General features: G+C 33.4%; 1 protein-coding gene across 3 annotated transcripts in view; it reads right to left on the reverse strand.

Annotated features, from left to right (window-relative positions):
- The window catches only part of EPHA7 (EPH receptor A7), a 169,967-nt gene that overhangs the window by 13,341 nt on the left and 142,651 nt on the right, over window positions 1-13,975 (reverse strand). The window contains exons 7-12 of one of the 3 annotated variants that reach the window (XM_030315988.1): window positions 12,889-13,057; window positions 7,377-7,485; window positions 6,681-6,736; window positions 2,620-2,745; window positions 1,329-1,514; window positions 668-729 (exon numbers count right to left, since the gene is read on the reverse strand). In XM_030315988.1, coding sequence (XP_030171848.1) covers window positions 668-729; window positions 1,329-1,514; window positions 2,620-2,745; window positions 6,681-6,736; window positions 7,377-7,485; window positions 12,889-13,057 — 708 coding nt within the window. Of the gene's footprint in view, window positions 1-667; window positions 730-1,328; window positions 1,515-2,619; window positions 2,746-3,900; window positions 4,049-6,680; window positions 6,737-7,376; window positions 7,486-12,873; window positions 13,058-13,975 lie in introns of those variants that run through there. The other 2 variants (XM_030315986.1, XM_030315990.1) reach the window with 2 other exon arrangements.

The raw sequence follows: 13,975 nt of genomic DNA on the forward strand, positions 1-13,975 counted from the left end.
TAGTTATACATAAATAAAAATTTATCTAAATCTTCTGATTTCTTATAAATTTGAGTTGAGTGTATCACTGCAGATTATGTATGATCACATTCCATGTCCTCTTATTCTTTAGATTACTTTCTCCTTGTCATTTGGAAAACTGTTAACGTGTTTATATCCTTAGGTGAAAAGTCTCAGAGCAAAAAATATGTATGCTTATGTATTTAGAATTATCACAAAAATAATCACACATTATTAATTTTAAAAATGTTAGTAATTCTATCTTTTACACTCAGTGTTCACACAGCGATATAACAGAAATGGTTCCACAGGGCAGAATTGGGATCATCATGCCAATTACTGAACGGTTATCTCACTTTTTAGTCTTCTCTGTATTACTTTTGTATTTAATTTATAATTGTACTGAAAAGTAAAATGTTACTCTACACCATGTATTCAGAGTAAAGGGCTTCAGGTTCAAACTACACTTTATCACTTATGTGCTCAAAAAGTTCTAGTTCAATCCAGACCAGGATTCTGATCTTTAATTTAATCTGCTTTTTTAAAGGCAATTTTCTGATCTGTTAAAGTTTACAATGTTTATGGTTTATGCTGTGCACGATAGTCAACATGATAGTTGTAACATGGATAATGCATTTAATGGTAGGATAATTTTTTTCTTACTTACCCTGAGAAATGCATCTAGGGCTCCATTTTCCATGAATTCTATTACTATCATGACTGGTTTCCCTAAAATTTAAAAAAAAAAAAATATATATATATATATATATGTATCAAAAAAAGTGTATCTTAAGGAGCCATAACCTAAACTTCAGGCTTATTCCCATTCTCACCCTCAATAAAATACACGGTGCTCTTCTGAAAGGCTGACTGGGTGAGCTGTGAGTGTTTCTAATGTCCCAGTGCTGCTGCTAAGCTCAGAGTTATTAAATATCTGTTTGGAAGTTGGTTATGATTAACGAAATTAAAGAATAAAGTCAGTATGTTCTTCTGACTCCTACTTTGTGAACAAAACTCAGAGAAAATGACACTTTACATAAAATGTACAAACTTAGAGTGCATCACTTTTATGGCCATTGAAGCTAAATGAAAATATCAGTCAATCTGTCTGTTTATCAGATTTATTCTTTAACTCTAATCCTGCCTTCATTTATCCTGATTTCTTCAGAGGTAGTAACATAAATGAAAAATTTAGTCCATTATATACCAAGAAAAAAAACCCTTCATTTAGAATATGCAACAGGTTCATAATTTGAGTTTTTAATTAGGTACAAAATAACACTAATTTCTGACAGTCCACTTGATAAATGAAAGGTATCAATATCTACCTCGTGTAACCACCCCTTCCAAATGGACGACATTTGGGTGGTCAAACTGCCCCATGATGCTTGCTTCACATAAAAAGTCTCTCCTTTGTTTTTCTGTGTAACCAACTTTGAGGGTTTTTATGGCTACTGCAACATCTCTTTTCCCTGGAAGTTTCAGACGACCACTGCAGACTTCTCCAAATTCTCCTGAAGTAATAGAACAGGCAGGTGTATGTTAATCTCAAAAATATTTCTTCGTTCATAGTAAATGCATAATACTAAAAAACACTTCTAAGCTTTGCTAAACTATCTGTTACACAAACTACAATTTTTTAACTGGATTAACAAAAACGTTTTTAGAAACAACCTTTAGATTTGAATACAGGATACAATGTACACTGGTGGCTAAAGCATGAGGATGCATTTGCAAATTCTAAACATTGCTATTGCTTTTACGGTTTGAGAAGCAAGTATTTTTTAGATTTCAAAGTCTGAAATTTGTATGCACTAGGACTGCTAAATCTAAGAGAGTTGAATCCAAAGTGTATAATTACTATGAAAATATATTGTATACAGGGGTCCCTGGGTGGCTCAGTTGGTTAAGCATCCGACTCTTGATCTCGGCCCAGGTCATGATTTCAAGGTTCATGAGTTCAAGCCCAGTATAGGGCTCTGAGCTGAAAGTATGGAGCCTGTTTGGGATTCTCTCTCTCCCTCCCTCTCTGCCCCTCCCCCACTCATGCTCTGTCTCTCTCAAAAATAAATAAATTCACATGTAAAAAATATATATTGTATATGTAGAAAATAATATTCTTTTTATATAAGTCACACATCTTAATTTTCTGCATGGAATTAAATGGCTGACTAATACCTACAAATGCATGAAAAAAAAAAAAGGTTAAAAAAAAAAAGGATCAAAAAAGGTGAAAGCCTGGCAGGAAGATGGCAAATCAAGTAAGAGGAAATGTAGATTCCAACAAAAATTCAGGAACATTCTCATTAAAAAAAAAATAAAAATACTAAGTCATTTCTTAAACAGCAGGCCAGAACTATTGTGAAGTAGCTTATTGTAGAGCAATATCTTAAAAATCCAACAGAAGACAAAAGATATACAGATTTTCTGTGCCACATGCTTCTTTTTCATTTTTTTTCTTGAGATCTCATAAACAAGTACAGCCTCATTGCTTCCAACAGTTCAGGTGAATGCAAAAGTTCTATACTTGAGGTATAATTATTTGCCTGTCATTATGATGTATGACTTTCGATCCTGGCTAAATGGAACAGCTGAACAAGGAAGCTACAACAGCCTTACCTGCACCAATCACACGCTCAATTTTAATACAGGAGGCATCTAGCTCCTTGGCGAATTGATGGACAGCTCTATTTGGGTCCTCATAGGTTTCAGGGTCAATGTAGGTTTTGGTGCCTGGAAATTTAACTGTAATGATGTAAGAAAGCATGACTGTGATGAAGCAAAGCACTTATTGTGCAGTCAGCCCAGGAATTTCATTATGCAGAGTGCTCCTTGGAACAGTGAACTTGCTTCCACATCACCTGATTCACAGCAGTTTTAACAGACTACTTCGGTCTGTTGGCGTATAGGTATTATCTGCAAGCTTCTATAGGTAACATAGGATCCAGCTCATAGGTTACTAACTGAATTGCTTTTCCAGTAAATCAACAAAAGACATCACCAAAATTCTCTGACATGACTCTTATCAGACTGGAGGTTTAATTAAATTCACTGCTATCATGGCATAGTTCAAGCCATATTGAGGTTTGTAATGGACTTGGAAACACATTTGTAAATCTATCAGTCAGTCAATCAATCAAATTAATACACTGGGAAAAGAAGACATTTCATTTACAGGTAGCCTACTACACTGACAGCAATATTAAAAAACATTTAGACATCTTACTTATTCTTTTGATTTATTTTTGTAAAGACCAACCACCGTTGACATATACATAAAATTAGTACAAGATGTGAGGGACCACTATCACAGAATCAGAGAGAAATCTACTAAAGACACAGTTTCATCTTCACCTTGAAGGGCAATAGAGGCCAGATGTACAAAATGCAGAGTAAAGTTAGAAAATTTACAATATTCCTGGGATCTGCTAACCGTGGATGACAGCAATTTGAAAGAGGAATGGTTTCTATGAACTTTCAAATATAAGGCTCTGGAAGGAGGTAGCCAATATGCCTCAGAAAAGGTAGTCAAAATTCAAACAACATAGAATCATCTTAAAAGTTAAAATCTTCTTAAAATGCACCCAGAAGCATGCAGGTAACAGATAATGCTATGTCAACTTTAAATCAAATTCAGTTACAATAATGTATTCCAAATCTAATCATTTGGTTAAAGACAAAGATAAGATAGATAGGCATATATTTGGTTATATTAATGCAATAAAAAGAATTACACTATATCCTCAAAAAAACTTTATTGTTTTAACAAAGCCACTGAACAATCTTTTCATTAAATCTTACTATTTTGAGAACAATATATTTATGTATTACACTGCAGCCTAACTGTGCTTATGTCATCACATTATATTAAAACTATATTTAAAAAATAAACACATAACAAACAAAAAGAAGCAGAATGTATAAAGGAAAATGGGATTTAAAAATCTTGATTTATTCTGCTGTAGTTGATTGTTTATCCAAAATTGATTGTCTTAAACAATTATTGTTGCAGTTTATAAAACTGACAGATGCTCATTTGTTACTAAAGCTGAACATGAAAAAAAAAAAAACACAACAAGAAAAGAGAGAGGGGATAGAAAGAGAAAAGAGAGAAGAAGGAGTACAGGGAAGAGGGGGGGAAGAGAAAAAGAGAGAAGGGAAGAAAACAATAGGTTAACCTCCTAGATTGGCAGGCAGATGGAGAATGAGCCATCTTCTCCCTTTCCATTCTTTCTTTCTTTTTTCTTTCTTTCTTTTTTTTGTTTTGTTTTGTTTTGTTTTGTTTTTGTTTTGTGATAAGGGAGCTAGATTGGAGGTAACCTTCTGCATCTCAAATGGGTCTCTGATGGTTCTTTATTCAAGCTGTCATAAAACATTTTGACAGGCCAGAGCAATTTTGGCATAAAAACATGAAATACTGCCCAGCTTGGATTCAAAGACATTGTTAGAAGAAATGGTAGGAGGAAACAAAATGTAAATTGGAATTGCTTCACTAAACTTCTCCATTGTGTTTATATCTTTAAATGTAGCACTCGGGGCCATGGAGAGTCGAGGGCGCCTGATACAAATGACTGGACATTCTATTAAATTCAGTGCTCTAAAAGCTAGTTAAATGGTTGCTTTCATGTTTCTGTAAAAATTCAATCTGGTGTCTTAGCACCTAAGAAAATTGTCTGTATACTAAAGAAATAAAAGGACACCAACTTGTAAACAGCTGGTGACCATAGAGTCGTACTTTACGTATTTTAGATACAGCTATAAAATCAAATCAAGTGCCTGGTCATCAGATGACAAGAAAAGATACCTTTGTAAAGAAGGTGATTCAAAAATATCAAGGATTTACTAGGGTAGGATATTGCTAAGTGCACTTTAATTTTTCATTATTCATCTAAAACGGATGTTTTAAAATAAGGAAAACGTTGACATATTTCTGAATATTCTGGTTTCTTGTTTCTCTCAATTTAAGAGAATGAGGTTTTTTGTGTGTTAACATCTCATTGACATTTCTCATGAGTGTTAAATAACTTAAAACCACCATTGATATTTTGCTCTAGAGGTGAAAACAGTTTATATATATATATATATATATATATATATATATATATATATCAGGCTTATCTTGTCTATGTCAGAAAGTAAACATGCAGCTCTATTTTTTCTAATTACAAACTCGATGTCAAATGTAAAAAAAGCAAATGGCATCAAAATATTAAAACTGAGTGATGACAATTTAGCATACAGCTATACAACATGTTTCAGGTAAGTCACATTTCAGTTTACCTTCTGCATAACCTGAAAGTTAAAGGCAAAGAAACTAAAACGTATTTGATAATTTGGGGATGTCTCAGACGTATTCAGTAAAGGAAAGAAAAGTGACAAACTGTTGAAGGTAAAATTAAATGATTCTGTCATCAAATTGTTCACAAATGGGTAGAATAGGGGATTTTAGGAACTATATGTTACTCTTCTATATACATTTAAAACTAGTTGTAAAAGTTTAGGCATTCAAGTTTCAACTCGCTCTTTTCTGTTGGGGAAGTGTTAAAGATATTGTCTCCTGTTGTAAAAGAGAAAAAAATGTACCCTCCGTTTTTTTCTGTGTATCTCTATAAACTGCCTGTGGCACTCTCATCACTGAGAATTACAGTAACGATAATAATAGTGCTCCCAATTTGTGTCTTTAAACCATGCATTTTCTTGATTGATGTTTATACATTTTTTGTGACGTTAGGATGGGTACATGACAATATCTTCTTACATACTAGCATAATAATTTGATAAATAACATAATAATAGATGTAACTCATGGGCAAATTAGAAAATTTTTTTCTCCAACAGCAATCTTAGTAAAGATTATGCTACCAAGAAAAATAATAAGTGAAATTGTTTTTTAATATTTCCAAGGATTAAAAATAAAAATGATGCACTTGGATATGAACATCATTAATCATTAGAACTAAAACCATATGATTGTGAGGTTTTTTCTTTGGCTACAGGAAGGAATAACATTTATTTGCATAGCTCTCATTTTTTCACTTGCCATCCACATTGCAATAGGAATAAAATTAATGCAGACGGGCATCTATTTTCTTTGGTTTCCCAAGGTCTCTTCTGAATATGATTTCCAAAATGAATGTTTAAGAATCAGGGAACCAAAATCCACAGAAAAAACTGGAGGATCAATCCTATTATTCAATTTATATCTGGGGAAACATCTATCCGACAATGTATAGATAGTGGCTGAAGAGAAGAAGGCTCCTTAGCTTAGGCTGTCATGGTAGCATCACTCATTGGGTGGGACAAAGGGTCTATCCTTCTAAATGAATTCCTTCACTAGAATATGGGCCATGCAACATTTAATGGATTGTTGTTAGAATGGTATGAAACGCTTGGGCAAAGTTTGCAAAAGGAAAAACTGTGACATAAAAGCAGCTAAATGTCCTGCAGTTATACTAAAATTTCTTACGAGAGATTAAATTTCTGAATATATTTTGTTTTTAAAATTCACATCATATGATTTTCATTCTAAATATCTCGTTCAAATGCTTTAAAGCAACATTTTGAGTTCATTAGGTACTTTCAAGCATGATACATTAGGAATTTATTCATGCCAATACTAACAACCAGGTCTCTGTATTAACTGGGGTACAAATAATAAAAAAAGAAAGCCAAACACTTACAATGAAAGTAAAGTTCTTCATCCCCTTCTTGGTCAGCTTTGCTATAACCACAGTGCCTAGGAAAAAAATCAAATTTGTGATGATCTCAAACAATGATCTTACTTTATATATTTAAAATTCAGTACAATATACCTTAATTCCTTAACTACTTGCTAGTTAGAGCAATAAACAACATGCAGAAACTTCTTGCCCATAGTTAAGAACTCATTAATAATATAGTAACTAATATGATTAAAAAACATACAGAATATAAAGTCTTGGTGTGAGACAATGTAGAAGGAACATACTTCACAGATTTAGATTTATCAATGAGTGAATAATTGTACTTTCTTCTGAAAAACAACGACAACAGCAGATTTTAAATGGTTTCCACAAACCATTAACTAAAAGAGTGAATTTCTCCCTAGGTATCTACTGTATTTATAATGAAAACCTAGCTGAATGTAACCAATAAAAATACACCCAATAGCACTTACAGTACTCATTGCTCTTAAACTAAAGGCAATGAATGATTAAGCTCACACTGTATTTGACCTTGGGAGAATGGAAATTTATTAACCTTTAGTATCTCATCCCAAAGAATGTTTGCATTTAGTATCTAACATTCTAATACACTAAATAGTAAGTAATAGGCTGACATAATTCTAAAAAATCAATACATTCTGTGTTAAAGATTAGAACAAATCTGTGTTCTACCTTCTCCCAATGATGAAGCCAAAGACCATGAACACCAGAATGATGGTCCCTGCCACTGCAACCACAGCAATGATAATAACGGGATTCTGTTCACTGGAGACCGCTGTTGCTGTAAACGGAGAAAAAGAGGCTCAGAAACACTCAATACCATGTAAGAACTTGAGAGGGTAAACAAAATCTTATGAATAAGAGGTATCTATGCTGTTTAATTTACCTCTCATCTTAAATAAATGCATTACATTGTAATGATATAGATTTCAATAAACGTTTATTTTTTGCATTTTAAGGGCATGGTAAGGACAAACTTTCATCTGTTTTATATTCCTCAGTTATAAAAGACACCCACAAAATGCCTTATTGAATGGCTATCCCCTGCTTAGTTGTTGAAAACTTAGTTATAACTCAACAGAGAGAGATCTTTGATGTACAGTTGTATTAAATCTCCATTTTTTCCCCAGCAAAGTATTTGATCTCTGTGTGTCTTTTTCTCATATGTAAAAAGGAAACAAAACATATACTCTGCATTTTCCAAAGCAGAAAAGTGCTTTATCTCTCATATCATCAATATAAAATAAAAATCATCATGGAATCATAGTAAATCATCATGGATTTATAATCTATCATAATTTAGGGAAAAGATGAGCAGAATCATTTGTTCTAATTTGACAAAGTATGCAGTATACACATTTGAGAATTTAAGATTACAGAGGAGGTAGGCTATTTATGAAAGAGCAAACATTGCACGAGTACTTTAAAAAACAGTTTAGTATTATCTAATTGCAAAAACCTCCTGTGCAATGCTGTGATTCTTGTATGCCTCTTAAGGCAAGCCCAGCCTGACCTTTCTGAGAGTCTCTTTGGGAACAGTGTGTGTTTCCATGTCCTTCAAAACAGCCTGATTCCGATTCTTCAAGTCACAAGGCCTTCTCACTTCCATTTTTCCAAATTAGTAAAGTTTTACTTATACGAGAATTCGTAATTGTCATATTTTCCCCAGAGTATTACATTTCTAATACTATTACAGACTTGATAAAACAATCAAAGGAGTACAAAAACAACGAAATGTATATTCCAATGAATGATCCAGTTGCAACATGCCATTTAACATATAATGTCAGGATAATAAAGTTTGCTTATTGCTGAAATAGTCAACAGCTGCAATCTTTAATATGAGGTAGGATGGAAAATACTCCTCTTTCTTGGTGGTGTCAAGGGACTGAGTCTCCAGAGCGGTAAATCATACGTAGGCAGAGTAGGTTTTGCCACAATAGGCTGCGTCAAGTTTTTTCTGATTGGCTTTTCTCTGTTTTATCTATATTTTCCTTTTGACAACTCATTTCTTAATTTTGTATACCTATGCTAACTATACGTAGATCTTAGATTGAAAAACAGCGAGGTAGCTCTGGTGTAATGGTTTCCAAACAAAGGTGTATACAGACTTCCTAACTCAGCACCTGCTGATTTACTCCCTGAGGGAATTAAACAAAGTGGGGGCGGGAGGAAGAAGAAAAAGAAAACAACTTTTAGACTTTGATTTCTGAATTGCAGCCTATTAGTATTCAACAAAGAAAAGATTTGAAGAATTTTTTTTTTTCATTTGGGTCTAAAAAAAAACAATTTTATCTTTCTCTCTCTCTCTCTCTCTCTCTCTCTCTCTCTCTATATATATATATATATATATATATATAGTAGTTCTGTTCATGAGGGAGGAAAAAATTATACACGTATGTGTAGAAATTGTTTCCATCCAATCCATGTGCCCCTGGGTCTAATTCTTTGCTTGTCTTAGACTCAGCTCTGCCTTAGCTTCAGAAAGAAAACTCCAATGAGAAAACTGAATGATGATTAGAATTTGTGAATATTTATACATTTTTCTAGATAGTCAGGGTCACACTTTAATCTTTCCACAGTCAACATTTATGGTTAATATTTTCATCTATTTCATGGGTAATAAAATTTTAAAGTAATTTGTAAGTGTCACAATCACCACACCATGGTTTCAAAATTGTAAAAACATCAGTATTGACTCTGAATAGAGAGGGATTTTAGGATATACATGCAATAGAATAATCTCTTTAATTTCTGTATTCAACCACTGCTCCAGTGACCTCTTTGACAGCATCTCTTTTGCCCTCCTTCCAAGCATAGTGAATCACTGTTTCCTAGCACTCTGATAGGATGGGGCCATGCATTCCACCAGTGCTGAACTGTATGGCAGAATTTCTATATAAGTTTCTCTCTTTCACTAAACTTTAAACAGAGCATTACCATGTCATATGTCTCTGTGCATCCCTAATTCATACCTCAGCACCTTGTGCCAAATCAGCAGTTCTCAAAGGATGGTCTGTACACCTAAGAGTGCCTCAAGAGTTTGATTTGCAGGGTCAAAACTATTTTATATGATATATTTCATATATTTTATATGAAAAAGAATACTGTTATTTGCCTTTTTCACTCTCATGTGCTCACAGGTGCACAGCTGAGTTTTGCAGAAGTTACATGACATGTGACAAAAACATTACTCTGATGGCTAATGAAATGTGTGTTTGTGTGTTTTATTAAAAATTTCTGTTTTAATTTCTAATGGTGAATATCAATAGATATAATCCAAATAATCAAAATGTCTTTGGAGATCCTCAATATATATCTGTGTGTGTGTGTATTTTTTTTTTTTTAAGTAGGCTTCATGCCCAGAGTGGAGGGAGCCCAACGCAGGGCTTGAACTCACGAACCTGAGATCAAGACCTGAGCCAAGATCGAGTTGGATGCTTACCCATCTGAGCCATCCATGCACCCTTCAATATGTTTTTTTAATAGAACAAAAGCTGGAGAATGGCTGTGCTAAATAAATAAAAACTGACTTGAGACTTTCTGTGTGTACTCTGTATACATTAACTTGGGTAATATTCATAAAACCCTATGAGTTAGGTGCTACTATCCCAGAATTAGGGTCTGGGAAGGTGCTCATGCAAAGTCTCACAACTGGCCATGGAAGAACTAAGATGAGAAACCAGGCATGTGTCTACGAGCACTGACGGATAGTGATAATCTGTTCTATGCTGATGACCACAAGGTATTCATTCCTTGCTTATTTGCTGAGTGCCTTCTATGTGTCAAGCACTAATGATAGACACTGGCAAGACAATAGTAAGGAAAAGAGATATGGATAACTCTTTCATCAACTTTACATTCTAGTGGGAGAAAATATTCTGATGATAAAAATTGCAAATTCTCTCAAACACAAAAATCCGGTTTTAACATTCATTTCATATGATCATTCAGGTTCTACTACTTCATCTTATTTACTTCATTTTTTAAATAATGAAAATAATATCTATGAATCTCAGCACTCAATATAAAAGAGTTTGTCCCAAGATCTTCCTATTATGAAGTCAGCACAATGCACGTATTCATTTTGAGCTTTCAAAACGAGAGGTTTAACTGATAAAGAATGATTAGGTGAATGTGAGATAACAAATTAATATTTCTAATTTAAGATTAAGCTATTCATAAATAGTGTTTTATTATATTAGAAATTACAAAGTGGGGCGCCTGGGTGGCTCAGTCAGTTAAGCGGCCGACTTGAGCTCAGGTCATGACCTCGCGGTCCGTGAGTTCGAGCCCTACGTCGGGCTCTGTGCTGACCGCTCAGACCCTGGAGCCTGTTTCGGATTCTGTGTCTCCCTCTCTCTCTGATCCTCCCCCATTCATGCTCTGTCTCTCTCTGTCTCAAAAATAAATAAACGTTAAAAAAAAATTTTAAAAAAATTAAAAAAAAGAAATTACAAAGTAATATCATGAAATCAGTCTAAGTTGAAAACTACTAGAACATTTAGTACAAGACCACTTATATGTTTAAATGTTGAAATCTTAAAATGCTTTGAGGTTTTGTGACCGTTGAATTTAGATATTCTCATTTTTAATCTTAGATACTCCATTTTAAAAAGGTAATAAAGAATAATGGCATTAAGCTTGTCACACAAAATTATATGACATTTTCCCAACTGATACTTTTGTATCTATAATTCTATATAAATGATTTGTATTTCAAATGTATTATAATGTATGTTTCATTATTTGAGGTTCTGAGAGTTACTGGTTAATTTAAAAATATAACAAAATATTTTGGAAAAAGAATACTGTTAGCAAACCTAACAAACATTCATTAATCAAAGAATATTTGTCAATTTGCCTTTTAAAAGCTGTTTAAAAATATTTTCCTGAAGTCAAAATAATTGATCGAAATTGTACTGATTTAATTTACTTAAAAACTTTTTATTAGAAATTGAGGAGAGAAAAATCACATAATGTTTTTTAGCTCATCGTTGTTTAGAATATTGTGAGGGGGCACCTGGGCAGCTCATCCAGTCAAGCATCTGACTCTTGATTTTGGCTCAGGTCATGACCTCACGGTTGATTCGTGCCCTATGTTGGGCTCTGTGCTGACAGTGAGGAGCCCGTTTGGGATTCTTTCCCTCTCTCTCTGGCCCTCCTACAAGTGCACGTGCATTCTCTCTGTCTCTCTCTCAAAATAAATAAGTAGACATTTAAAAAATAGAGAGAGAGATCCTTGTGGGAACACTACACCGGCAAGGAGATGAGAAGGTAACAGTTGGGGGAACCCTGTGCCTGAACAGTAACATCGGGAGAAATCAAGAACTCCAAAAGACAGAAACACACCCCAAGATCTCAGCTAAGTGAGAAACAACCAGAGCAGTACTCGAGCTGTTCTGAATTTGCACTCTGGACATGCATTCCAACATACATCTGCCTATTTGTGATACACTATAGACACATGCATTTTTGTTATCTTCTGCTGAATTATAAAGCAAAAAAATGATAATTCAAGATACTGGTGATGTTGTGTTTTTAAGATCAGTGGTTGATACAGAGATATTTATTTCAATTATTAATATTTCGCATATACTTTGAATATATTCTTTAGTATGCTTGAAGTATTTATAAGAGATGAAAAGAGATGATAAAAATAACAATAAATACAGTTTCTAAGATCTTGTTTCTCAACTGCAATTTTTGAAATCATTGCTAACAGGCAAGGAGCTTAAATTAACACGGATTTTTATAGATGCATCTTTCTCTGGCCCATCCTGTGTATATCCTGGCTTCATTTGGGGGTTTCTGTGAAGGAGCACCTTTGACTGACACAACCAGAATAATACTGCTTTGGATTCTACAAAAACAGCTTGTGTCAATACCCAATTGAACAAGTGCTGTTTCTATTTCTAACGTCATCTTTTCCAAATAAACCCAGTATGTATTAAAGAGACTAATATTAATTACAAAATTCTAACACTGAGAAACAAAACATTGAATTTTCAATCGTTATTCTGTCTAACCTTTACAAAGGACATATTTATGCACATATATTCACCTTTAAATATAAAAATAATCTTGAACCGAATCATCACCCTCAATATTGGAAAAAAATATGACAGAGGTATAGAGAGTAAGAATCCAAACCAAAGGTGGTAATTACCTTCAAACATTTTACCTGTAGCTTCCTCTAGTGTAGCAACATCAAGTCTGGGGCTGTAATTTCCATAACCAGCAGCAGTAAAAGCCCGAATCTGGAAAACATACACTGTTCCTGGCTTCAGGTTATTAATGGAAGCTGAAGTGGACTTGGTTTTTACTGTCGAATAGGTCCGTTCCCTTTGATCCTAGAAACAATATATTCAGGGAATATTTAATTGTAATTGCAACCAGGCAATTTGACAGGCAATTCTTGCAATTTATTTCAATTTACTGCATTGTTTTTATAAAGGCTACATTGTGCCCTGTGGAATATTGTAACATTGAGTTGTTTCTGAGATAATATAAAATGTAAATGTGAACACATGCCTTTGTTCTATAAGTTTCAAAGAGAAATAATTTTGTTAGACCATTTATATGTTTTTGAGCTTTTGCTTTGTTGGTAGAGGGCACAGTGGCAAGAACTATTTAGCCATAAATATAATCAAAAGTCCTATTGACCAAAACCTGGGTACACTTATAAAATCTATGGGTTAGTAGAGGTCTTCCCTTCATAATGTAGTTCTTTTAATATTTTTCCTGAATGTTATTTAGCAAGCAAAAGGCCATGTGTGAAAAATGAAGAAAGCTGTTAACTCAAGAAATTTAATGCATACCACCATCATACTGACATATCAATTGCTTTCATTAAAAACTACCTTTCTCACCGAATAAAACTTTTACAAAATAGTACTTAATGGAATATTTTAAATTAAAACTATCAGTATAAAAGTTAAAGTATTATAAAATTTATGGTTTGATAATATTTTAAACATCTCTCAGTTCAAGTTCCTCATTTTCCAGATATGAAAACTGAGGCTTGCAGAGTTTAAAGATGTCTTCACATATTATATATGATAAGTTAAGAATGAAAGAAGTATAAAAATTCAAGAATATAAAAAACTCCATCAAAACTTTCATCAAATGAAAAAAAATTAAAGCTTAATTGATATGACTCTAATGGGCTTTTTATTTAAAAAGCTATAAAAACTAGCCATCAAAATATACAATTTTAGACAGTTTCTTATTTGTTCTATAATAAACAGTTGTTTACAATAAAACTATTC

The sequence above is a fragment of the Lynx canadensis genome, chromosome B2 (genome assembly GCF_007474595.2).
Source record: "Lynx canadensis isolate LIC74 chromosome B2, mLynCan4.pri.v2, whole genome shotgun sequence".
NCBI classification, from domain to species: Eukaryota; Metazoa; Chordata; class Mammalia; order Carnivora; family Felidae; genus Lynx; species Lynx canadensis.